At 45.9% G+C, this 25,914-nt stretch overlaps 2 protein-coding genes across 4 annotated transcripts in view; one reads left to right on the top strand and one right to left on the bottom strand.

The window, feature by feature from the left end:
- LOC127046810 (uncharacterized) overlaps positions 1-25,914 on the top strand; it is a 278,001-nt gene that overhangs the window by 221,514 nt on the left and 30,573 nt on the right. The gene's annotated exons all lie outside the window — the stretch shown is intronic.
- On the bottom strand, positions 967-7,872 carry SYCE3 (synaptonemal complex central element protein 3). Of its 3 annotated transcripts, none has more exons than XM_050945017.1 (3): positions 7,822-7,872; positions 4,900-5,008; positions 967-1,320 (listed from the first exon to the last, which is right to left on the bottom strand). In XM_050945017.1, exons 2-3 carry the CDS (start codon positions 5,006-5,008, stop codon positions 1,151-1,153), a joined length of 279 nt encoding a protein of 92 aa, XP_050800974.1. In that variant the 5' UTR covers positions 7,822-7,872; the 3' UTR covers positions 967-1,150. The 3 variants fall into 3 exon arrangements, with proteins under 3 accessions (XP_050800974.1, XP_050800964.1, XP_050800955.1); XM_050945007.1 differs by lacking the exon at positions 7,822-7,872 and adding an exon at positions 7,441-7,503; XM_050944998.1 differs by lacking the exon at positions 7,822-7,872 and adding an exon at positions 6,589-7,026.

The following is a 25,914-nucleotide window of genomic DNA, read 5'->3' as shown; positions in this document are numbered from 1 at the left end:
GGAACCCTGATGTGGCCCTCAGGCCAAAAAGTTTGCCCACTTTGGTTTAGGTAATAGCTTCTTCAATGGAAATGTGGGCAAGCCCCATCACCTAGTATATTTACAATCATACCAGACAAACTGATAGGAATGTAAAATAGAAAAGAAGCTTGGCAGAGAAACTGACTGATTTCTGATAGTCCTAGAGAATGAAATCTCCTATCAGCGCAGCCTTTCACCAGTGCTAAAGCATTTATTTACTTGTTGGCTGCTGGTCACTAGGCGGTGCTGTTAGCTCACATGTTGACTGCAACAGAAAAAGGCATAATTTTTTGTAACCTGCTGTACTGCAGAATCCCATTGCAGCAGGAAATCAAAGCCTTTGAATATGGCTTATTTGGTTTCCTCTGCTCCAGAGGACCTGCCCAGATTGTCTGCACCTTACAGAACATTTTCCACTATGGTAAGAAAATTGAAATAATTCAACACAGTCACCATCAAACACTATACAATTCTCACAGTAATAACACGTACAACTTCTTTACAACAGAGAGCGGATTAAAACAGCTTTCTTTCTGGGACAATTTTGAGAAACAATGCATAGAAAAGGTTAAAAAAGTCAAAGAAACACTATGAAATAACTATGGATGTCTGAACATAACAATGCAACTCTGCAATCCCATATTGAACCATATTGGGTCAATCTGGAATTGTATCTGTTCTTTCAACTGGAGAAATCGCTCTTTCTTTTTCTTCCTAAGGCCAGTTGCTAAAGAAAAATAATGCTGTGTTCCATTGCAGAAGCATCTGCTTTTTAGAAGAGGGCAAAGAGATTTCTAAATCCACAATTTGTAAATCAGATTGGGATCCTCCAGGAAGATATCACAAAAGATCAGTTGTATATATGATAAATATAATAGAATTAATATAATTAGAATACTATGCCTAAAATCATAGGATAAGAATAGATAAAAACAGAGACATTGCTAACTTTTGTTTCAACAATACATGTATTTGGCAGAACACATTTGTGTATATGTAGTCACAACAATAATGCCCAATAAACTAGAAGATAATCCATTTGTAAGGCATCTGTAGATATTTTATCACTGAAAAAAATGAGTCTGAAATGATCTCCTGTTGCAATTTCACCGACAGATATAAGGACTGTTTATTCCTGTTTTTGTTCAGTGCCTTTAGTTTCCTTCAGCATCTCTTGCCAGTTCTTTTCCATCTCTTCTTTGCAGTTCAGGAATGCATCTTCCAATCGCCTCATGGAGTTGGCCAAGTCTGGGTTGGTTCGCATTACCACCATATCATATGCCATCCACGTTGCCTGCACTGCAACAACCCAACCAACAGATATTAGAAATTCAGCAATGTTGGGATGGCAGATAGCAGGGAAATAATTGATATTCATGGGAACAGTAGTGGGAATGAATGGGTACCAGTTCTAATCCTTGGCTGAGTGTTCCTACAATGTAATAAACTGAGCAAGGTGGGAAGTGATTTTTTCTGTTCACAGAAAAATCTGCAATTTTGGATTTTTTTCCATTACAAAATAGAGTGAAAACTAAACAAAAAATGAAATTTCTCATGAAGCGCAATTAAAAAATTTTGAGTCAATCAAAATGTTTTGTTCCAACTTTCATTTTTTTCATTTTACATTATATCAAATTTAAAACACTGAAATGAAATGTCATTTCAAAATGGAAAATCAAACCATTCTGTTCTGAAAAGGCTGAAATATAATGTTTCAACCTTACCAAAACACTGTTTCAAATTTTCTTTTGAAACAAAATTCTATTGAAATCGACAGTTTCTACATTTTGCTTTTGACAGAAAAAGTTCAGCTGGAAAATTCTAACTAGCTCTAATAATAGCCAAAAAGCACACTCAGCTCAGCGCTCACAAATAACCCTGCAGTAACAAATCAGTTTGCACAACCCCATCTTTCCTAATCAGTCCCACAATATCAAACCAATGTGAACAGCTCCAAGTATCTGGGCAGCCTACACTAACAAACTACTATTAAGTATCAGAGGGATAGCTGTGTTAGTCTATATCCACAAAAACAAGGAGGAGTCCGCTGGCACCTTAAAGACTAACAAATGTAGTTGGGCATAAGCTTTTGTGGGTAAAAAGCCCACTTCTTTAGATGGATGGAGTGAAAATTACAGATGCAGTATAATAATGCCTGCATCTGTAATTTTCACTCTATGCATCTGAAGAAGTGAGTTTTTTACCCACGAAAGCTTATGCCCAAATAAATTTGTTAAACTACTGTTAGGAATCCTCTGATAATCAGTTAAGCATTCACCAATAATACCATAGTAAATCGGTACAAACTGCCCACCACTTCATAAGCAGTCCTACAATGAGAAACAATTCACACCCACCAGTGCTCATGAGCATATCAATAAAACTTTATAGCTACTTTTATACAGACTGTCTCAAAATACCATGGAGTTAAAATGTTGGAACCACAGCATTTCTACACTCATGTTCCTAGTTTTGCTACTACTGGTGCTGCAGCAGTAAGAAAATTGAAGGAAACTTCCAGTGTAGACAAGCCCTTGGAATCTGGTGGTGATATTCATGTTTACAAATCTGAAACTCACTTTCCACAAATATTCTTTAAAACCCACTTAAAATTTTATGCTTCTGTAAACATCCCTTTAAATAAATTCATTCACTGGAATATCTGAAGAAAATGGGCACAATGGATACAAACATATTATGAGCAAATTTGATATAAATGTAAATGAATATTTGCTGAAATATTTTTTTATTTTATTCTTTGCAGTATTTCTCCAGCTCTAGCAGTCAGTGGAGTTTGAGGACTGGGGGTGGGCAAATGTGTGATCTTGCTTTTCTGTAGATGCGAAGGTAAGAATCAGTATTTCGTGCACACTGAAAAATTAATATATGTGATTTAGGGAAGCTATGCAATAACTAACAAAATAGCATATGCAGTTCTGTGCTCAGTAACAACCTTGTGGTAATAAATCATCATTTGCATAAATGACTCTATTTACAAACCACATGACCTTATAATAAAGACACATACACAGGCATATTGGTGGAGGAAATCCCCCCATATTTCACTTTCGAGTATCTGAGATGAGTTGAAAGTGTGACTTTCTGCTGAGACAAGCTCAGCTCTAAGTCTGGTCCTTGATTGGGCAGCACCTCTGCTCATTGGTTATGTCCATTCTAGTGTGTAAGTAATTTAACACTTAAACTACTAGCATTTTCCAGAATTGACAACGTAAGCATAGACAAGCACCTTATCTATGATGATTGGCTAAGATGCTTTAGCTTGCATTGTTTGAAGAGAAGGCTACAGGGAAATCTAGAAAGAAATCATAAAAATGTGCAGAAAGATTTATCTAAACCCCTTCTCATTATGCGTACAAAATTGAGATTAAATTCATCTTTTATTTTCCCTGTTGGATAATCAATGTTTGCCATTCTCTGATCCTGGAGGTACCAGTTCTTCCAACGTTTTTCCAAACTGAATCTCTGTTTATGTTCTAATTATGTTTTTAAGCTCTGTAAATTCCTTTGTATTATTTTCTGTTCTCACCACCAACATCTCCCACTTTAGTATTATCTTTGAATTTCATTTATAAGCTGAGCTCATGTCATAAACAGATAGCTAAGGGTTAATGTTCTTTTACCTGGAAAGGAGTAACCTGAAACACCTGACCAGAGGACCAATCAGGAAACAAGACTTTTTCAAATCTGGGTGGAGGGAAGTTTTGGGTGTGAGTTCTTTGTTCTTGTCTTGTGTCTGTCCCTCTCGGCTATGGGAAGGATTTTTCTGTCTCCTGCTTTCTAATCTTCTGTTTCCAAGTTGTGAGTACAAAGATCATAAAACAATAGGGGTTATTGTTTTTTTCTTTTGTATTTACGTGTGTGTAGTTGCTGGAGTGTTTTGAATTGTGTTCTTTTAAATAAGGCTGTTTATTCATATTTCTGTTAAGCAATTGACCCTGTATTTGTCACCTTAATACAGAGAGACCATTTTTATGTATTTTTCTTTCTTTTTACATAAAGCTTTCTTTTTAAGACCTGTTGGAGTTTTTCTTTAGTGGGGAACTCCAGGGAATTGAGTCTGTGCTTACCAGGGAATTGGTGGGAGGAAGAAGTCAGGGGGAAATCTGTGTATGTTAGATTTACTAGCCTGACTTTGCATTCCCTCTGGGTGAGGGGGGAAGAGAGATTAGCTCTCGGTACTTCTGTTTTCCAGGACTGGAAACGGGGAGGGTGGAGTCCTTCTGTTTAGATTCATGGAGCTTGCTTCTGTGTATCTCTCCAGAAACCCAGGAAGGGAACACCTGGAAGGGAGAAGGGGGGGGGGAAATGGTTTATTCCCCTTTGTTGTAAGACTCAAGGAATTTGGGTCTTGGGGTCCCCAGGGAAGGTTGTTGGGAGGACGAGAGTGCCACAAAACACTCTAATTTTTTGGGTGGTGGCAGCTTTACCAGGTCCAAGCTGGTAACTAAGCTTGGAGGTTTTCATGCTAACACCCATATTTTGGACGCTAAGGTCAAAATCTGGGAATATGTTATGACAGCTCATAAACGCCTTTCAGATTACTAATTATGTTAAATATGACCAGTCTGTTTCTGCAGACATTTATACCACTGTCTGTAGTAACTAAGGATTTCACGTACTGATGTTCTCCACCAGACACATCCCTCAGTTTAATACATTGTGGTCATTAGTAGAACTAAATCTCATTAACAGATTAGTAGATCTCAATCTTTCTCCTCTTATATTTCTGCTACACAGAGAAGTTTAAAGTCTACTCTCCTCCACTCTTGCATGTTTATTATTATTATTTCTATGCACTGCTGTAATGCCTTCATCCTCTAGCAGCAAATCTATATCCTCCCCAGAAAAAAGCCACACCTGATAGTTTCTCCATTTCTTCCAGAAGTTTTTCTAAATCTCTGTTCAAGTCCTCCAGCATTTTTACCATGTTGTCATAGTTTCTTTCCCGAGGTTCAGATTTGGCCATCTACAAGAAAAGCAAGAGTGGGGCAGTTAGGAGGAGTGGGGAGTAAGGAAATAAAACTTTTTCATAATAAGAGGAAAGTAACATTTTAAGTTGTATCCCTAATAAGATATGTAAAATTAAATATCCTAGATTCACTTGCTAAATTCATTTAGAGCCTGGATGATGCTGTGTGACTCTGGTGTGATGCCTAGCACTTTCAATTCACTTTCAGATCAATAGAAGTTTTGGACACAAAGATCAATAGCCTGCCGGCTCAAGCCCAAGCTCTTTGTGAACTTTATAGGTCATTGTACTAAATCAGACCATTAGCAGATTGTTTCTAATCTTCTGCTATCCTGGATTGGTTCTTCATCCACCTGCTTTGGCACTTGCCAATACCTGATGCTTCACTGAAAGATGTAAATCTCTGCCAATACACTAAAACCAAACTTGAGTGTCAAAAGTTAGGCACTGATATACCTTATCTGGGCACCAACATAAATAGCCTAATTTTTAGAGATGCTGAGCCTCCACAATTCACTGACCTTATCAGAAGCTCAATACCTGAAAATCAGGCGATTTGTTTAGGTGCTGAAATACAGATTTAGATACCTAACTTCAGGCAATCAGGTTTCAAAATGTTGGTACTAGCCAATTGTGATCCCAGGGACTTTTGTGAAAAGTTCTAAGGGGGAGCAGGTGAGTCCAAAATATTGAACTAATTATATGTAGCTCTGATGTTAAGAGTTGTGCATTTTGGTGGTGGGGGGTTTTTTTCTGGTAATTTCTGAGTTACATTTGGTGGGCATATTTTTCTAGCGTCTATTTTGAATAAATATTGTCAATAAGGAAGACAATTTTCCCCAGGAGATTTAAAAGCATTTTAAGGAAAAGGTAAGATTTCCAGCCTAAACCGAGACCTCCGATGCTTATAGCAGCCAGCCCACCACATGCAAATTTCAAGAGCAAGCCTGGATATTGAGAGATTCTTTGTCTCAAAGCCCTGCTTGTAACAGAACACACACCCTCTTGTCTGTTCCACAATACGAGGTGCTGTTTGCATTCATTCATCATCTTACACCGCTTTTAAGACACAGGAAGCTATAAAGCATTGGGCCCCAATCCTGCAAAGACCCTGGTGTTTGAGCAGAGCGCCCCTGACATAGAGTCATAGAATATCAGGGTTGGAAGGGACCTCAGGAGGTCATCTAGTCCAATCCTCTGCTTAAAGCAGGACCAATCCCCAACTAAATCATCCCAGCCAGGGCTTTGTCAAGTCAAACCTTAAAAATCTCTAAGGAAGGAAATTCCACCACCTTCCTAGGTAAACCATTCCAGTGCTTCACCACTCTCCTAGTGAAAGTTTTTTCTAATATCCAACTGAAACCTGCCCCACTGCAACTTGAGACCATTACTCCTTGTTCTGTCATCTACCACCACTGAGAACAGTCTAGATCCATTCTATTGGGAACCCCCTTTCAGGTAGCTGAAAGCAGCTATCAAATCCCCCTCATTCTTCTCTTCTGCAGACTAAACAATCCCAGTTCCCTCAGCCTCTCTGCATAAGTCATGTGCTCCAGCCCCCTAGTCACTTTTGTTACCCTCTGCTGAACTCTTTCCAATTTTTCCACATCCTTCTTGTAGTGTGGGGCCCAAAACTGGACACAGTACTCCAGATGAGACCTCACCAATGTCAAATAGAGGTGAATGATCACGTGCCTCGATCTGCCGCCAACACCCCTACTTGTACAGCCCAAAATGCCATTAGCCTTCTTGGCAACAAGGGCACATTGTTGACTCATATCCAGCTTCTGGTCCACTGTAACTCCTGGGTCCTTTTCTGCAGAACTGCTTCCCAGCCATTTGGTCCCCAGTCTGTAACAGTGAATGGGATTCTTCTGCACTTGTCCTTGTTGAACCTCATTGGATTTCTTTTGCCCAATCCTCTAATTTGTCTAGGTCTCTCTGTATCCTATCCTTACACTCCAGCGTATCTACCACTCTTCCCAGTTTAGTGTCACCTGCAAATTTCCTGAGGGCGCAATCCACACCATCCGCCAGATCATTAATGAAGATGTTGAACAAAACTGGCCCCAGGACTGACCGTGGGGCACTTGGCTTGATACCAGCTGCCAACTAGACAATGAACCATTGATCACTATCCTCTGAGCCCAATAATCTAGCCAGCTTTCTATCCACCTTATAGTCCATTCATCCAGCCCACACTTCTTTAACTTGTGGGCAAGAACACTGTGGGAGACTGTATCAAAAGCTTTGCTAAAATCAAGGAATAACACGTCCACTGCTTTCCCCGCATCCACAGACCCAGTTATCTCATATCACACACGTGAAATACAACAGGGGATGGGTCTTTAAGGTCAAATTGGCAACGGGGGATATAATTCTTTATTTGTCAACAGATGTACAGAGTCCATTCTGAAAAGGGACAATACCTTGGGCAGCGCCTTCAGCGGCGGCCCCCAGCAGCTCTTCAGCCCACCCGCAGCTCTGTCCCCAGGGCAGCGTCTCTTCAAGGCTGCTCCCTCCCACAACGGGGGGGGGAGAGGGCAGTCCTGCTAACCCCTTGCCTCAGGCTCTGCCCCGGACATGGGCTCATTGAGCCTAAATACCTGCCGCCCGCGTGCCTGTCCCCAAAGACAGACTCCCCGCCCCCGCTGGTCCCTACCACCCCTCCCAGAGACAGCCTGGCTGGCTCCGCTACTCTGCCCCTGGACAGAGACCCCAGGACCGCCTCCGCCTGCAGCGAGTGAGGTGTTTCATACCCCAGTTTAAACGGGCGCGAGCGCCTTACCCTCCCTCCTTCCCGCCCAAACCGTCTTCTTCACCCCTCCCCCTCGCGGAGCGCGCGCCGCTCAGACCGATGCGGCTTCTCCGCGCGACCCAGAAAAGCAGCTTTGTACCAACTCGCGCGCCTCTCTCCACACCACGCGCTTCCTGTCGTGTCACGTGTCTGCTGCCTCCAACTGCGGCAAAGGAAAATAAAACAAGTGGGCGAGAGCGGGAAACTAAAAATTTATATTCTCCAGTCATCATCTCGTCTCTCAAATAGTCTCCTCATATGCTCCGTCGCACAATAAAATGTGCGTTTCATGATTTAGAGGGCATGAAAAACAGGATCGGGAGGGGAAATGCTGGGAAGCTGGGTTTGCGCTGGCTTGACACTCATGTGCCACATTAATTTCAACTAAAGGTTTATTTTTCTTTTTAATATCTAGTTAGCTGGATATGACAGGCAAGACCCCAGACGCACCCCCACCCTCAAAGGGGTAGATGGAAGCAGTCTCCCACCAAGGGTTGTATATGTGTTTTTTACAGTGAGAGACTCAGGAGCAATAAACAAGTTTCCTGGTTGGTCATGCTGCACCATATCAGTCCCTTTGCCCATCTCATCTCAGTAGCAAACCATGCTTTCATATACTGCAGTGTCATACCTCATGCCCCATACAAAGCTATCAAGCCACTAGTGCATTTAGTGTGGCATCTGACTTTGCTGTACCAGATCAAACTGTAACCCTTCTGCCCCTCTGAGTTGGCAGCAACAAGGGCCGGGTTCAGTATCCAGGGGTTTCGTTTCAATAACACAATGCCAAACCAGCTTGAGCCCCCACCCAGTGACCTGGGAAAATCTTACACACACCCCCTAGGTGCCTCGAAGAGGCAATACTTCCCCACTCGCAAGCACAGAGTCTTGGTGTAGTAGAAAAGGTTTAATTACATGAGATAAACAACAAGCATTAAATTGGGAAAACACCTTAACTAGAGTTCATAGACCAAACCGTGAGCAAAGACCTACCCCAGGAAATTGGGCAGTGTCCTTTTCCCTGGGCTCTTGAGTCCAGCAACCCCCAAATCACCCACAGTCCCCAAAGTCTCACAATCCAAAAGTCTCTGTCTTGGGTCAGTGCAGCCCCAAAGTTCGAGAGTCTATCTGCAGACGTCCCTCCCCCCAGCCTGGGTAGAAAGGGGCACCTTACGTGGTCCGGGTCCAACTGCCCTGCCTCTCCATGGGGTTCTGCTTTTGCCTTCTCCACAAACTGCTCCGCTTTACCAGCCACTCCGCTCTGCTCCTCTAGCCGTCTTCACAAACTGCTCCTCTCTGCTCCACCAGCTGTCTCGTGAGCTGCTCCAGCTGTCCCCACAAACTGCTCAGCTCCGCTTGCTCCGTGGGCCACTCCAGCCGTCTCCACAAACTGCTCCACGCCACTCTGTTCTGCAGTATAGCTTCAGGCTCCCCCACTAATTAGCACAGTACTCAGTGCTCTCAGCTCAGTAATTCCAGCTCTTTAATAATTTCAACTCTTAGTGATCTCAGCTCACAGTAGGGGAGCCCCAGTGCTAGTGCACCATTAGCCCAAAGGGAGTTCAGCTCAGTAACCTGTATCTAGATTCTTAAGGGAATAAAAAATCAACTCTGACATTCCACAGTGGAGAGAGGAGTGGGTGGAACTGGTGCTTCTGGCTGCACAAGGCACCTGCACCACCAGACACAGATACTTGTCCCCAACCTCTCTCTCAATTCACTGGATTTTGGAACCCATGTCCCTTGTGTAGCAAGTACCACCCAACTGAGGTTGAGTCATTTCTATCACAAAGCAGTCCCACAGCTCGGCAACTTGGGATGGGGTAGGTGTGCCTATGCAAATACACTCTCTGAAATTCTTTCCCCCAGATATCAGGGTAGAGCTCATCCTGACTCTGCTTACTTGGTGCTTCTTGCTATGCTGTATCCACCAAACCATTAATTCAGCTAATCTTGTGTCCTGATTCTTGCTATACTACATGATCAAATCTTTGGTCCATTTAGTTGTCTCTCACCTCCTACTTATCACTGGAAACAGTTGGGAAACTGAAAAGCCTGAGATGTTCCTCTTCTCTGACACCACGTTTCCTGTTTCTTGCTCCCATTCTACCCGCATGCCTGATTTCCTGCTCCATTTAAAAACAAGTGACACTGAATAATTTTAAATTTTTAATTGCTTTAAAGACTAATCTAGCCCTAATTTTATGTGAATTCTGACAAGAGGGTGGTTAGAGGCTTAATGAATGAAGACATATTTTCCCCACATACTGTCTGGAGAAGACACATCTCTCTACTCTCTGTACAATTTACTTCATGTCACTTTCATGGCTGAGGCTGCTGCAGCACCACAACTTGGGGCACTGATAACTTTGGCTGCATCAAAAGTCCTGTGATTTTGGAAACCACTGGCAACGCAGAGAACTTAAGAAACATGGGCCATGAGCAAAGCTTCCCCTGGGAGAGACTAGCTCCTTGTCTCACCCATTCTGCTTGTGGGCCCGCCTCTTCTGCGTGTAACCACACCCACACTCCACCCCAGATCCCACCTCTTCCTCCATTTCTGCTTGCCACTTGCCACGTTTCCCCTTCCCACCCAGCAAGGTCCCCACTGCCTGCTGCTCGCTGTGTTCCTCCTCTAATTCACACCTCCTTCCCCCACGGGGGCCCCACCACCCACAAGGACGCAGTGAGCGGCAGGCAGGGGGGGCCTAATTGGGGATGGAGGAAGAAAAGAGGGATGGGGGTGGTGTTGGCCTCGCGGGGGAGGAGCAGGGAATGGAGTGGAGGAGAAGAGGGACTCAGCCAGGCAGTGGCGGGCGGGGTGTTGGAGAAGGGACGGAGCAGGGACGGAAAGAGGCAGAGAGCAGGCATGGATTAGCTTTCCCAGACCTATTATACCCACTGTCTAGGCCAAGGTCAACAACTTTTCAGAAGTGGTGTGCCGAGTCTTCATTTATTCACTCTAATTTAATGTTTCGTGTGCCAGTAATACATTTTAACATTTTTAGAAGGTCTCTTTCTATAAGTCTATACTATATATCTAAACTACTGTTGTATGTAAGATAAATAAGATTTTTTAAATGTGTAAGGAGCTTCATTTAAAATTAAAGTAAAATGCAGAGCCCCCTCAGACCGGTGGCTAGGACGCAGGCAGTGTGAATGCCACTGAAAATGAGCTCGCATGCCGCGTTCGGCACACATGCCATAGGTTGCCTACCCCTGGTCTAGGCTAAGAAATCTCTGAAAAGCTAAGTCTCAGGCCAAAAATTTGAGATTAAGTAGCTGTACATCTAGTTTGTCTCTCCATCTGCCTTACAGAATTGGACCAATCTATTCCCATATCAGAAATGTTTGAAGGGTTAGGACTTCAGATCTTGGGATACTGTCTCCATCCTTCTCTTGACCCAAGAAAGCAAGAAACCGGGACTAGGATTTGAATCAGAAACCCTACACCTATATCCTGAAGGCTGCTGGATTTATGTGTATGTATTTTTTTATGAAACTGATATTTGATCTGATCTCGTCATGGATGTTTAATGCAGTATGAGTACAAATTAGGTGGCAAACAACACTTGCTTATCTAATAATTATTCCTTTCCAGGACTGTACCCTCAGGGAAGTACAGGTGTGGGTTTGTCCACAGGTCCAGCTGGGTTTTGGCCCTCCTATAGACTTGGTCCACTGAGAGCTGCAAACACTGTGAACATGAATGACAGAGAACAGCCTTGTCAAAACGAAGTATTCATAGGAACATAATAAACAGAGAAGAAAAGGATTAAAACAACAACAGGCCTAGACACTTAGTGGTAGGTTCTCAGGAGGAACTTAGGCATTGTAGCAAGGAGCTTTGCAATGCCTACTTTTTAGACACTATGTGAATTCACAGCTTGAGGTAGAGGCCCAGGCTTCTTTTAGAATCAATGGGGATAGTTAGGTAGGGACAGTTCTAAGGGCTGGTGAGCAGGGTGGTCCCCTGGATGCCAGCTTCCAGACCGCGACATACTGTTTTGTTGCTCATCTTTTTTTTGCTCTGCTCTGATTGGCTGGCCTTCTCCCTTGCACCCTTTCACTGCTCAGCTAGGGGATCGAGGAGACAGAGTGCTCTCAAAAACATTTCACATTGGCTGGCAACATGGATAGGACTGCTCCTGGAGCTAAGCACCTAAGAGATGGATACACAAAAGCCAGCAAGGTGAGCGGGTAGCTGCCCAATAAAGCCAGGTGGAAATGTATGTGGCCTAAGCTCAGGGCTGGTGCTTCCATTAGGCAACCCTAGGCAATCGCCTAGGGCACCAGGATTCTGGGGGTGCATTTTGCACGCTCACCACAGGACGCACAGGAGCTTCATGTTCCCCTCTCACCTCGCCGCTGAAGAAGGACCTCCGCTGACGTGCCGCGTCGGTGGCTGTGTGACTGCAGGACAGAGACAAGAGTATGTGAGGAGTGCAGCTCAGAGCTGTGCCACCCAGCAGCAGGCAATTGAGCTACCGCCGATGTTTTGGCAATGACTGCCGCTGTCGCCTGTGGCATTTTGGCGGAGGGTCTTTCTTCGGCGGTGCAACAGAAGCAGAACCGGAAGCTCCCGCGCGCCCCGTGGGGAGCACACAAAATGCTGTCCCCCCCCCCAATTCTGCCTAGGGCGCCAGAAACCCTGGCACCGCTCATGCCTAAGTTCTGCCCCCTCAAAAAGACTTGGGCACCTAACTCCAGGCTATAGTGAGGAGCTTCCTTCCACTGGGGATTCACAGCTGTGAACCATCACCTGGAGTTAAATTCTTAAGCCAGGCCTGTCCCTTCACTAGAAAAAATGAGGAGTTGGTACCATCTTTCTTATACACAGTAGCTCAATTGTCTGATTCAAGATGTGGGGAGCTTGGGTTCAAATCCCTCCTCTGTCTGCTATGGAGCAAGGACTTCACTGGAGTCTAGGGTATTCACCACTGGAGTCTAGGGTATTCTGTGATGGGGAGTCTCTCAATTTCTCCAGCTCAAGCTATTCCACTTTGTGTAACTAATTAAATATTAATTGGGCCATGTTTCTGAGTGTGCCTACCAGATTGGGCCCCACAGGTGAAACTCCTTGTTTTAAATCCCACTCGAGCTTAGGTGTGAGTTAGGTATCAAGCAGCTTGGCAGTGTCAAGACTTAGGTGGCTGTGTGCATGCCCAGTGCCAGAAATTTAGGCACCTATTTAGGAGAATTTACAAAATTTAGATGCCTACGGGGTTAGGTGGCACCTGCACAGTGGTTTTGTGAATATCAGTGATGCCTAAATGTTAGACAGATGCACCTAAGTCCCACTTGTGAACCTAGCCCATATTATCTTACCTAAAGCTTAGCCTTTCATTGCAAGTTTAGGTAGTTTCCACTTGACCTAGCCACCCCAGCATTGGGAGTGGGTGATATAGTGTGCATCCCTCCACAATCCGTGCCTCTGTCTCACATGGCTGTAACTGGTGCAGACAGGGCCGATGTACCATGTAGGCAGCCTAGGCAATCGCCTAGGGTGCCAGGATTATTCAGGGGGCTGCATTTTGCCGGTGGGGGGGGGGCGGCAGGCGGCTCTGGTTGACCTGCCGTAGGCATGCCTGCAGAGGGTCCGCTGGTCTGCTGCTCCGGTGGAGCTGCTGCAGTCATGCCTGCAGACAGCTGGCTGCTCGCGTGCTTCAGTGGACCTCCCGTAGGCATGCCTGTGGCAGCTCCACCGGAGCCACGGACCAAAGGACCCTCTGCAGGAATGACTGCGGCAGCTCCACCGGAGCCGTGGGATCAGCGCGGGGGGGGCGGCGAAATGGCCGTGCGCCTAGGGTGCGAGAAACCCTAGCACCGGTCCTGGGTGCAGGGCGAGCAGGGCAGCCACCCAGGTCACAAAGCTGGTGGGGATCAAAAAATGGGGTGGCACAGGATTGGGCCCAGCAGTGTCAGCCCACTCCCCCACCCCAACTGCAGGATTAGGCCCAGTGACATGAGCCAGAGCAGAGGCTGCTCAGTCTTCCATCTCCCTCCCCCGCGAGCCCCCGGATCAGGCCCAGCAGTGTCGGCCAGAGCCCAGGGGCTCAGCGACCCTCCTCCCCCCAGGATTGCAGGCCCAGTGACTTTGGCTGGAGCAGGGTCTCCCCGTGGTGCTAGGACTATAGTGGCAGCAGCAGGCAGGAAGGGCGCTGAGTGCCTCCAGCTCCCTGCCCTGGGAAGGGGGAGAAGCTCTCAGGAAACTGTTGACTGATGGGCTGGTGCTGCGTTCTGGGTCTGTGTCAGTCACCCTGCCACCGTGAGAGGGAGAGTGACACTGCCTCCCACCTCCAGTGGGTACTCCCGCTGCAGGTACCTCCTTCAGTATCTACTAAATACCTCCTTCCAATACATACGCACCCTTCCAATACATACACACTCTTCCAGCACCCCAAATACTCCCTCCAGTACCCCCAAAATACTCCCTCCTAGTACACACATACCCCTCCAGCACCCCCCAAATACCTCCTCCAGCACCCTCCAACTGTATACACACACCCCCAGTTCGCCCTCTCTCCGGCAGTGTCCTCCTCTATTTGGCAACTTGAATTGTGGTAATCCTAGGGATCGCTCCATTCTCACGGCATTTGTTTCTGGAGCTGGTGGGAGCGAGTCTCTTCTGTCTGCAGCAGCTGCCTGCCTCCAGCACCTAGGCGGGGCACTGGGCTCTCGTGGCTGAGCTCAGAGCTCAGGCTGTGTGACTGCAAGCCTGGTTGCCACAGATCAAGGGAGCGTGGGGAGAGTGACCTGGCTGCAATGGCAGGTCCCCGGGCAGCAAGCGGAGTGTGACCAGGCTGCTGAGAAGCAGGTGCCCAAGGGAGATGAGTCATTCTGGGAGCACCTCGGGGAGTATCTCAAGGCAGCCAGGCTCCATGGGCAAGGGCTGGCTCCCAGGGGCGTAGCTGGTCAATGCTGGGCTCCATCAGGACAGAGACAAGTGTGTGTGAGGAGTGCAGCTCAGAGCTGTGCCACCCACCCTGTCTGGGGAGTGCCCAACCATGCAGTGGCTGCCTGACTTGGGGAGCAGGGCAAGGAGGGCTGCTGGACAGTCAGCCACCACCCCACTCCCACAGCACGGAGAGCCAGGGGCCCGAGCAGGCTGGGCAGGGCCGATGCAAGGAAGTTTCACGCCCTAGGCAAAACTTTCACCTTGCGCCCCTCCATCCAGCCCTGCGGCAGCTCCCCGCTCCCTCCCCCCACCCTGAGGCACCCCCCCAGCGGCAGCTCCTCCCCCAGGGAGCCATGCGGCATCTCCCCACCCCAGCTCACCTCTGCTCCACCTCTTCCCCAAGCACGCCGCCCCTGCTCTAATTCTCCTCCCCTCCAAGACTTGCAGTGCCAAACAGCTGATTGGTGCTGCAAGCCTGGGAGGTGGGAGAAGTGGAGCAGCGACCGCATGCTTGGGGAGGAACGCTGTAAAAAAAAAATTGGGAGCACCGCTTTTTGGTGCCCCCAAATCTTGGCACCTTAGGCAACCACCTAGTTTGCCATCTCCTTGCACGTGGTGATAGTTTTCAAAGTGTAGGATGCATCCCCCTATGGATGTGCACCTCACATTTTGAAAACCTCTCTGCTAACAGGAAGGAAGAAGTCCTGGGAAAGGGGCTTGTAACTCTGCTTGACCTCTACACGTCACCTCTAGGGGGCACAAATAGGCTTGCTCCCCCTGAGTGCTAAAATGCTTAGTTACAGCTCTGCTGTCAGTCTAACTCTCAGTCAGTGACTCCTCCTCACAGGCAGCCTTTTTATCCATATTATGCATCTCACCGAGGGAGTCAGAGAGACTCCCAGTAGTGGATTCACTATGTTTTCTGTTAAACACCTGCAACTGAGTTAGAGTCATTGTCTGCCTTCCTGGTGAAGTGTATACCCTCCAGGATTGAGTAAACTCATTGTTACAATGTAGCAGACAGCAAAATAGTAACCTTATGCTGTGGGTAAGGATAAGATTATGTCATAAAGGCCACAGAAGTCACAGATTCCGTGACATTTTCCGCTTCAGTCCTGGGGTGGCGGCCAGAGCTGTTAGCTTGCAGGAGCTCAGGAGCTCCAGCCAGCAGAGGGCTGCCCGCAGCTGCTGTGGGTGGTGGTGGGGATCTGGAGCTCCAAACCACTAGCCTTGGAACTCTCAGCCACTGGGGGTGGCAGGGGAACCTGGAGCTCCCAGCCTAAGCCATATCTCCAGCAGAGACTGGAGTGTGGAGAGCTGAGGACACCCACTTTGGGGGAGGAAACTGAGACAGGAAGCAGATGTAGTGCCACACTTGTCCAGTAGGGGGCACTATGTGGCAGCCATGCCCCATGACTGGGTCCTTACAACTTTTTCTGTTGTGTTCACAAGAGCTTCCCCACTTAGGCCCTGTCTATGCTACAAGTACTAACCATGTTTTTTTTTTTTTTTTTTTTTTTTTTTTTTTGCAATCAGGTCATGATGCTGTCCTCTAACTCAGAACAAACAGTGTAGTTGTGTTCATACAGTACCTTCTTCACAACATGTGTGCCTAATTGCCCATCTCAGGATGCTTGACCTTGCTTGTATCATTGCATTCTCAGAAATTCTAGGCAGCACACTCACACTTCACTTTGGAATGTGAGGGCAGCCTTGTCGGCTGCCTCTCAGGCTTACCTCAAGCGGGTCCTACAGAAGGGTGCTCCCCGCCCACCTCACACTTTGGGCCCTTAGGACCTTTTCATCGAGCCCCTGTCTTGTGAGCCCCCCTGGCCTCCCCACCCATATACCTTGAACTGGCTGCAAGACCTGCAGACAGTTCACTTTCGAACTGCACTAAGGGCACATCTGTACACACTCATGGTCCATACTCTCCAGTTTCTCACCTTTGTATCCCACCCCGAAACTGAATGGCGAGATCTAATGCCACTTGTTGAGGGTCAGAAACCCTGGTGGGCTAGCCTATATTCCATCTTGGCCCCCTGGCCTGCCGGGGATATTGGTTGGTGGCTCCTTCATGGAGCCCTGAGTACAGGCATATATCTAGCACATTTCATCCTTGTTCCCGATGCCTGTTCCTTTTGCGGCATGAGGGAGACCCTGGTGCATGCTTATCTTGAGTGTGCCAGGTTTCAGCCCCTATTCTGGCTCCTCCTGGACCTCCTTCTATGTTTTTGGCTGCACTTTCCCCCTCACCTTCTTATGCATGCACATCCTGTTCATGGCCCCACAAAGTCGCAGGACCTCCTTGTCAGTTTCCTCTTAGCGACGGTCAAAGTGGCCATCTATAACACCAGGGAGAGGATGTTGGCTGAGGGGGTTCTCTGCAACTGTGGGCCTATTTCCAGGCCTCTCTCTCCTCTCAGGTATCCAGGCAGAGTTCCTCTGGGCAGTGTCCATTGGCTCCCTTGACACCTCCGAGGAGCAGTGGGCACTGTTCAGGGTTCTCTACTCAGTGTCCCCTTCAGGTTCCCTAATTTTGACCCTTTGACCCTCACACCCACCCCTGTTACATTTTTCTGTTACCCCCCATAATTATTTGAGTCCCAGGCTCAGTGGATCCTCTCCATAGGCTGGGGGAGGGTCCTTCAGCCCTTGGCAGGCTTGTGCCTTCCTACCTCCCGGAACCCAATATGAAAACAACAGTGCGCCAGACTACTTACCAAATGACAACGATGTCTCAGTTTAGCTGCAAGGGAAAAACACTGTTAGCTGCCATGGTTACTAACTAGGGTTGTCAACACTGTATTTCAAAAATAAGGGACTGTTTTCTTAGCACCCTCACTCTACCCTTTATCCTATTACTATTATTATTAATAATAATATACAATAATACATAATAATAATAATAATAATAATAATAATAAGCAGTACTCCCCTGTATTCGCCACTTGCTATTTTTTGCAGCACTCAGCAACTCCCCATCTTGTATAGAGATGAAAAATGGATGTTCCTCGTAATAAGGGACTGTTGGCAACCCTATTCATTAATGGTGTGTTTGGTACAAACTATGTTTGGCACCAACTATATTCCTGACTGGCTGAAACTTGTTTAAAAGATATAGTGTATGAGCATCCTTAAGGCTTCTTTACAGCTTAGGCTTTAGGATGCCTATTTATATATTACACTAAGAATATGATTCTGTCATGGAAGTCATGGATTCTGTGACTTTCTGAGACTCCGGGACTTCTTCTGGGGCAGTGTGGAACAGCTGTTAGCCCACGGCTGCTGGAGCAGTGGCTCTAGGGCTGAAGCAGCTGCTGGGATTGGGTCAGCCCCACTGTGGCTGGAGCAGTGGCTGTCAGCCCCTGCCGCAGGAGCAGTGGCAGGTATGGAGCAGCAGCCAGTAGTCAGCCCCAGGGCTGCAGGAACAATGGCCCCTAAGCCACCAGGGCAGCTGGCTGGCAGACAGCTGCTGGGGCCACTGGAGCAGCAGTTCTCACATTGCCGGAACACTGGCTGGTGGTCAGCCCTGGGGCAGCCAAAGCAGTGGTCCCCAAGGCCACTGGAGCAGCTGGCCGACTGACTGACCCCCAGAGCAGTGGTCCCAGGCCCCCAAAGCAGCAGCAGGGCTGGAGCAGCTGCCAGCAGCACCCTGACTGTTAATCCCTACCCCATCCCCTGCAAGGTATTTTTAGTAAAAGTCAGGGACAGGTCATGGGCTTCCAAGAATTTTTGTTTATTGCTTGTAACCTGTCCCTGACTTTTAGTAAAAACACCTGTGACAGAATCTTAACCTTAGCTATGAGGAACAAATGTTACTTATAAAAATAATACAGAAAACTTCCATGCCTTTTACAAATATATTGAGGGCCTGATTTGGACACACTTTCCTTGCAGATTACCTTCCATTGTGAGTAGTCCCATTGAATACTGAGCAATATCAAGTCCTAAAATATAAAACCCCAAACAACTTATTTTTATGAAGGCTATGGTTGGTTGGCACTTTGGAAAGGATTGAATAAGCCCAGACAGGTTTTGATATTAGCAAAACATGTATCTGCAATAGTGGCTTAATTATAAAATAATTAAGGGTGAGGCCACTCCAGTGTTAGACTGCATGATTTATTGTCTATTGTATTCTAAGAAAATTTGGTGCTGGAGAGAGTGTCAGCTGAGAGCTCTGGAGAATGATGTCTTCTGTTCACCACTAAATGAGTACAGTGCAGCCTGTGAGACTGCAACCTTCACCCACACCCACCATCCCCTACTAATGTTCCTGAACCCTAACATGGAAGTTTATTTTACAAAGGTCATTTAGTCTGTTGTGTCTTTGCTGAGATAAGCTGAACTTTGCTTAACTCATTTGTGCCAGGTGCAATTATGAGGGATGTCAAGGTTTCTTCCCCACTCTGAACTCTAGAGTACAGATGTGGGGACCTGCATGAGAACCTCTAAGCTTAATTACCAGTTTAGATCTGGTTTTGCTGCCACCACCCAAATTATTTATGAGTCATTTGGGAAACTCTGTCTATCTTCCCCCGAGAATATCTCCTTCCCAAGTACTATAACCCTTCCCTGGGTAGCCTTGAGAGACTTCACCAAGTTCCTGGTGAACACCGATCCAAACCCTTGGATCTTAAAACAAGGATAAATTAACCATTTCCCCTCCTTTCCGTCCCCCACCAATTCCTGGTGAGTCCAGATCCAACCTCCTTGGATCTTAAAACAAGGAAAAATCAATCAGGTTCTTTAAAAGAAGGCTTTTAATTAAAGAAAGAAAGGTAAAAATCATTTCTGTAAAATGAGGTTGGAAAATAACTTTTCAGGGTAATCAGATTTAAAGAGCCCAGAGGAACCCTCTCTAGCCTTAGGTTCAAAGTTACAGCAAACAGAGGTAAACCCTCTAGCAAAAGAAACATTTACAAGTTGAGAAAACAAAGATAAAACTAACACACCTTGCCTGGCTGTTACTTACAAGTTTGAAATATGAGAGACTGGTTCAGAAAGATTTGGAGAGCATGGACTGATGTCTGGTTCCTCCTAGTCCCAAGGGTGAACAACCCCCAAAATAAAGAGCACACAAACAAAAGCCTTCCCCCCACCAAGATTTTAAAGTATCTTGTCCCCTTATTGGTCCTTTGGGTTAGGTGTTAGCCAAGTTACCTGAGCTTCTTAACCCTTTGCAGGTAAAAGGATTTTGGTGTCTCTGACCAGGAGGGATTTTATAGTATTGTACATAGGAGGGCTGTTATCCTTCCCTTTATTGTTATGACAAGGGTTTTTTTTAAATGTTTTTAATGTTGCCATGTGCCCAATTAGGAACTGGTCTGGGATGCCCAATGCATTTCATACCACTCTCTGAATGGCTTGTCAGATTACAACATCTACTCCAGTGGTTCCTAATCTGGGGTTCGCAAAATGTTACAGGGGCTTCTCGGGAAAAAAATCCCTAATGGCAGACAGAGCTGTCCCTAGAGACCCCTGTCAGCATGAGCCAGCAGCTCATAGCCCCTGGACTTCCAAGAGCTAAGCAGATCAAAGCAAGCACATCTATCACACCGAGGAGATTTAAACTTCAAGACTCCTTATAAGAAAGGGAAGTGGATATTATTTTGCTGTTTTTAAAATTAAATAGGCAGCTAGTATTGTTTAATAAGATTGTTATATAGAACAAGTTTAAGCTTTGTTGTAACATGCATTGTTTGCCTGCACTGGTCAAAACCTTAATGCTTGTGTAGGAGGAACTCTTTGTTTTGGCTTCTTAAATACCTTCATGTTGTTTCGCATCTGATACTCCTTGATGAAACATAGGAGCCTTGTCTTATAACAGGCTCATTTAAGGTGCTACAAGCTACGAAAGTGAGATCTTGGACGAGTGTTGCCGTTTTTATAATGCAATAAAAATACTGTAATGATAAATAATAATTAATAATAAATAGTGTGTAATAAGCATGTCATAAAAACAAATTTTATATTTCCAAGATCACTGCTTTTATAACTTATACTCAGGTAAAGGAGAAAATCCCTGGAAATATTCATTTTTAGGAGGGGGTTTGTGAGAATTGACATTTTAGTGAAAGGGTTCACAGGTTGTTAAAGTTTGGGAACCACTGATCTAATCACTATCAACCTAGATACAGAGTGGAACCAGTGACCTACAATTGAAAGACACCACATCCCATTCCCTAATCTAATCCCCCTCATACTGGTTTTGAACAGTTTCCTGAAACTGATCACCTATTTCAACGAAACAGTAATGTTCACGAGTCTCAGGTCTCATTCCAATTACTAGCTGACAAGGGTCCGTGTCACAAAAGACATCACTACCACAATCGGCCCTGTGGTTGGCAGTCTCAGTGGAGAGGTCACTGCCTGAAAGAGATATGGAGAACTCTGCTGTCAGCCCTTGAGTACTCTATCTGGGGCAGAGGAAAAGCACTTCCACAATGTTATGCATGGGAGGGATAGCTCAGTGGTTTGAGTATTCGCCTGCTTAAACCCAGCATTGTGAGTTCAATCCTTGTGGGGCAGGACCGGCTCTAGTGTTTTTGGCGCCCTAAGCGCACGGCCATTTCGCTGCCCCGCGCTCCGGTCCCGTGGTTCCAGTGGACCTGCAGCAGGCATTCCTGCGGAGGGTCCGATGGTCCTGCGGTTCCGGTGGAGCTGCCGCAGGCGGGTCTGCGGGAGGTCCACCGGGACCAGCGGACCATCCGCAGGCACGCCTGTGGCAGGTCCACCGGAGCCGCCTGCCGCCCGCCCGGCAAAATGCCACCCCCCAATAATCCTGGCACCCTAGGCGATTACCTAGATTGCCTAAATGGAAGCACCAGCCCTATTGAGGGGCCATTTAGGGAACTGGGGTAAAAATCCGTCTGGAGATTGGTCCTGCTTTGAGCAGGGTGTTGAACTAGGTCCCTTCCAACTCTGATATTCTATGACAGTAAGAATACACAAGTAGCTTGCACTGTCACTTTACTGCACTCATTCTTGTAAAGCATTAGGGGATTTGAATCTCCAATAGCTTTTAGCCTGATCCTTTTTACAAAAAAGAAATTTACTTTAAAAATGTTGATTTAGAAGTTTGTCTCTCACATATAGGGATCAGTATAAACAGGGAATAATATTCTGGTAGCATACTAGAATTCTTCTCTCTGCCCCATGATAACTATCTGTAAGATTCAATTGCTGAGGATGCTGACATCCATTTTTAGAGTATAGTGAGGGAGAAATGCATTCCTGAAGTCTTAAAATTTCACCTTCCCTATAGGCAAGGAGTATTTTCTTTACAGGAATTTACTGCTATTAAGTGGAATTTGTTCTTCAGGGACAGAAATCCCCAGTAGGACAGACAGAATTCTTAAGATCCAGGACTGTAGCTAATAATAAATGGGAAGAAATGGGGCAAAGGAAATTTCAAGATGGATATCAGAAAAGATTTAGTAACAATGGGGTCTATATTGATAGGGAAGTGTAGTGAAAAGTCTTATGATTTGTGAGGGCCAAAAGTATAACTGGGCTCAAAAAAGAATTAGGTATGTTCATGGAAGATAGGTCTATTAATAGTTATTAGCCAAGATGGTCAGGGATGCAACCCCACGCTCAAGGTGTTCCTAAACCTCTGACTGCTAGAAGCTCTGGGAGGGAAGTGTGATCTAGTGGGTTACATTGGAGGAGGTAAAGGAGTGATACATCTGAGTTCTATATAAGAATAGCCATACTGGGTAGGATCAAAGGTCCATCTAGCCCAGTATCCTGTTTTCCGACAGTGGTCAATGCCAGGTGCCCCAGAGGGAATGAACAGATAACCATCAAGTGATCCATTCCCCGTCACTCATTCACAGTTTCTGGCAAACAGAGACTAGGGACACCATCCCCGCCCATCCTGGCTAATAGCCACTGATGGACCAATCCTCCATGAATTTATCTAGTTCTTTTTTTAACCCTGTTATAGTCTTCACAACATCCTCTGCAAAGAGTTCCACTGGTTGACTGTGCATTGTGTGAAGAAATACTTCCTTTTGCTTGTTTTAAATCTGATGCCTATTCATTTCATTTGGTGACTCCTAGTTTTTGCGTTATGAGAGGGAGTAAATAATACTTCCTTATTTACTTTTTCCACACCAGTCATGATCTTATAGATCTCAATCATAACTCCCTTAGCTGTCTCTTTTCCAAGCTGAAAAGTCCCAGTCTTATTAATCTCTCCTCATATGACATCGTTCCATACTCCTAATCATTTTTGCTGCCCTTTTCTGAACTTTTTCCAACTGTAATATATCTTTTTTTGTGATAGGGTGACCATATCTGCAGACAGTATTCAAAGTGTGGGCGTACCATGGATTTATATAGAGGCAATATGATATTTTCTGTCTTATTGTCTATCCCTTTCTTAATGATTCCCAACATTCTGTTCCCTTTTTTGACTGCTGCTGCACTTGAGTGGATGTTTTCAGAGAGCTATACACGACTCCAAGATCTCTTTGTTGAGCGGTAACAGCTAATTTAGACCCCATCATTTTATAGGTATAGCTGGGATTATGTTTTCCAATGTGCATTACTTTGCATTTATCAACACTGAATTTCATTTGCAATTTTGTTGCCCAGTCACTTAGTTTTGAGAGATCCTTTTGTAGCTCTCCGCAGTCTGCCTGGGACTTAACTATCTTGAGTAGTTTTGTATCATCTGCAAATTTTGCCACCTCACTATTTACCCCTTTTTCCAGATCATTTATGAATATGTTCAATAGGATTGGTCCCAGTACAGACTCCTGGGGTACACCACTATTTACCTTTCTCCATTCTGAAAACTGACCATTTATTCCTACCATAGAATCATAGAAGATTAGGGTCATCTAGTCCAAACTCCTTCTCAAAGCAGGACCAACTGCAACTAAATCATCCCACCCACTGCTTGTCAAGGTGGGCCTTAAAAACCTCTAAGGATGGAGATTCCACCACTTCCCTAGGTAACCCATTCCAGTGCTTCACCATGCTCCTAGTGAAAAAGTTTTTCCTAATATCCAACCCAGACCTCCCCGACTGCAACTTTGAGACTATTACTCCTTGTTCTGTCATCTGTCACCACTGAGAACAGCCTAGCTCCATCCTTTTTGGAACCCCCCTTCGGGTAGTTGAAGGCTGCTATCAATGCCCCCCCTCCATTCTTCTCTTCTGCAACCTAAATAAGCCCAGTTCTGTCAGTCTCTCCTCATAAGTTATGTTCCACAACCCCCTAATCATTTTTGTTGCCCTCCACTGGATTCTCTCAAATTTCTCCACATCCTTTCTGTAGCGGGGGGCCCAAAACTGGACGTAATACTCCAGATGTGGGCTAACCAGAGCCGAACAGAGGTGAATAATCACTTCCCTTGATCTGCTGGGAATGCTCCTAATGCAGTACTATATGCTATTAGCCTTCTTGGCAACAAGAGCACGCTGTTGACTCATATCCAGCCTCTCATCCGCTGTAATCACCAGGTCCTTTTCTGCAGAACTGCTGCTTAGCCAGTTGGTCCCCAGCCTGTTGCAGTGCATGGGATTCTTCCATCCTAAGTTCAAGACTCTGCACTTGTCCTTATTGAACCTCATCAGATTTCTTTTGGCTCAATCCTCCAATTTGTCTAGGTCACTCTGGACCCCATCCCTATCCTCCACTGTATCTACCTCTCCTCCCAGTTTAGTGTTATCCATGAACTTGCTGAGGGTGCAATCCATCCCATCATCCAGATCATCAATGAAAGTGTTGAACAAAAATGGCTGCAGGACCGACCCCTGCTGCACTTTGCTTGATACTGGCTGCCAGCTAGACATGGAGCTGTTGATCACTACCCATTGAGCCCAACTGCCTAGCCAGCTTTCTATCCACCATATAGTCCATTCATCCAATCCATACTTCTTTAATTTGCTGGCAAGAATACTGTGGGAGACCGTATCAAAAGCTTTGCTAAAGTCAAGGTATATCACAGAGGTGGCCAACCTGACCCTGAGAAGGAGCCAGAATCTACCAATGTACATTGCCAAAGAGCCACAGTAATACATTAGCAGCCTCCCCCATCAGCCCCTCTGCCCTGGTCCCAGCACCTTCTGCCCACCAGCAACCCTTCTGATCAGCGCCTCCCCCTCCCTCCCTGCACCTCCCGATCAGCTGTTTTGTGGCATGCAGGAGGCTATGGGAGGTAGGCAGGAGGAGGAATGAGGGCATGGCAGGCTCAGGAGAAGGGGCAGAAGGGGTGGAGTGGGGTAAGGGCCTGTGGCAGAGCCAGGGGTTGTGCAGTGAGCACCCCCACCCCCAGGCACATTGGAAAGTTGGCACCTGCAGCTCCAGCCCCAGAGTTGGTGCTTATACAAGGAGCCACATATTAACTTCTGAAGAGCCGCATGTGGCACCAGAGCTACCCTGGTATATCATGTCCACCACATTCCCCATATCCACAGAGCCAGTTATCTCATCATAGAAGGCAATCAGGTTGGTCAGGCATGACTTGCTCTTGGTGAATCCATGTTGACTGTTCCTAAACACCTTCCTCTCCTCCAAGTGCTTCAAAATGGATTCCTTGAGGACCTGCTGTATGATTTTTTCAGTAACTGAGGTCTGTAGTTTCCCGAATTCTTCTTCTCTTTTTAAAATACGGGCACTATATTTGCCTTTTTCCTGTTGTCCATGACCTCCCTGATGGCCATGAGTTTTCAAAGATAATGGCCAATGTCTCTGCACTCACATCAGCCAACTTCCGCAGCATCCTTGGATGCATTGCATTCGGCCCCATGGATTTGTGCATGTCCTTGTTTCCTATCTTTTAGCCAGTTAAACTAGTTTAAGAACAGGGTAGGATCACTAGATAACTGCCCTGCTTTACCTGAAGCGTCTGGCACCAGTCCATTAGTCTGACCCAGTATGGCCATTTTTATATTCTTATGATTCATATAAACCAAAACTGGACAGAGCACTGGAGAATATACTGAACGATCTTCTTGAGATAGATAGAATTTTTAAAATTTGTATAAGGAAAAACTTTATAATCTTTTCTTTATCCTCCAGGTAATTCTGATCCCTCTCTTTAGAGATTTCTAATCAGTAAAAGATGAGAGGGTGAAGTGGAGACAATGGCAACAGCAAAGTTTTCAAGAAAAATTTAATTGTTAAACTACCAACTGTACTGTTATCTTCAACCCTGATGAAGGTTTGCTGTGAACATAAGTAGATTG

This window comes from Gopherus flavomarginatus, chromosome 1 (assembly GCF_025201925.1).
Source record: "Gopherus flavomarginatus isolate rGopFla2 chromosome 1, rGopFla2.mat.asm, whole genome shotgun sequence".
NCBI classification, from domain to species: Eukaryota; Metazoa; Chordata; order Testudines; family Testudinidae; genus Gopherus; species Gopherus flavomarginatus.
This window is presented reverse-complemented; position numbering and strand designations above follow the sequence as displayed.

What these genes read in the sequence shown, in the direction of transcription:
- SYCE3 (XM_050944998.1), bottom strand. Translation starts at nt 6,789, where the DNA reads ATGAGTCAACAATGTGCCCTTGTTGCCAAGAAGGCTAATGGCATTTTG. An exon ending in TGGAAAGAGTTCAGCAGAGG is followed by an intron (nt 5,009 to 6,588) that starts GTAACAAAAGTG and finishes CTTTTCTTGTAG; the next exon opens with ATGGCCAAATCTGAACCTCG. An exon ending in AGAAATGGAGAAACTATCAG is followed by an intron (nt 1,321 to 4,899) that starts GTGTGGCTTTTT and finishes GGGTTGTTGCAG; the next exon opens with TGCAGGCAACGTGGATGGCA.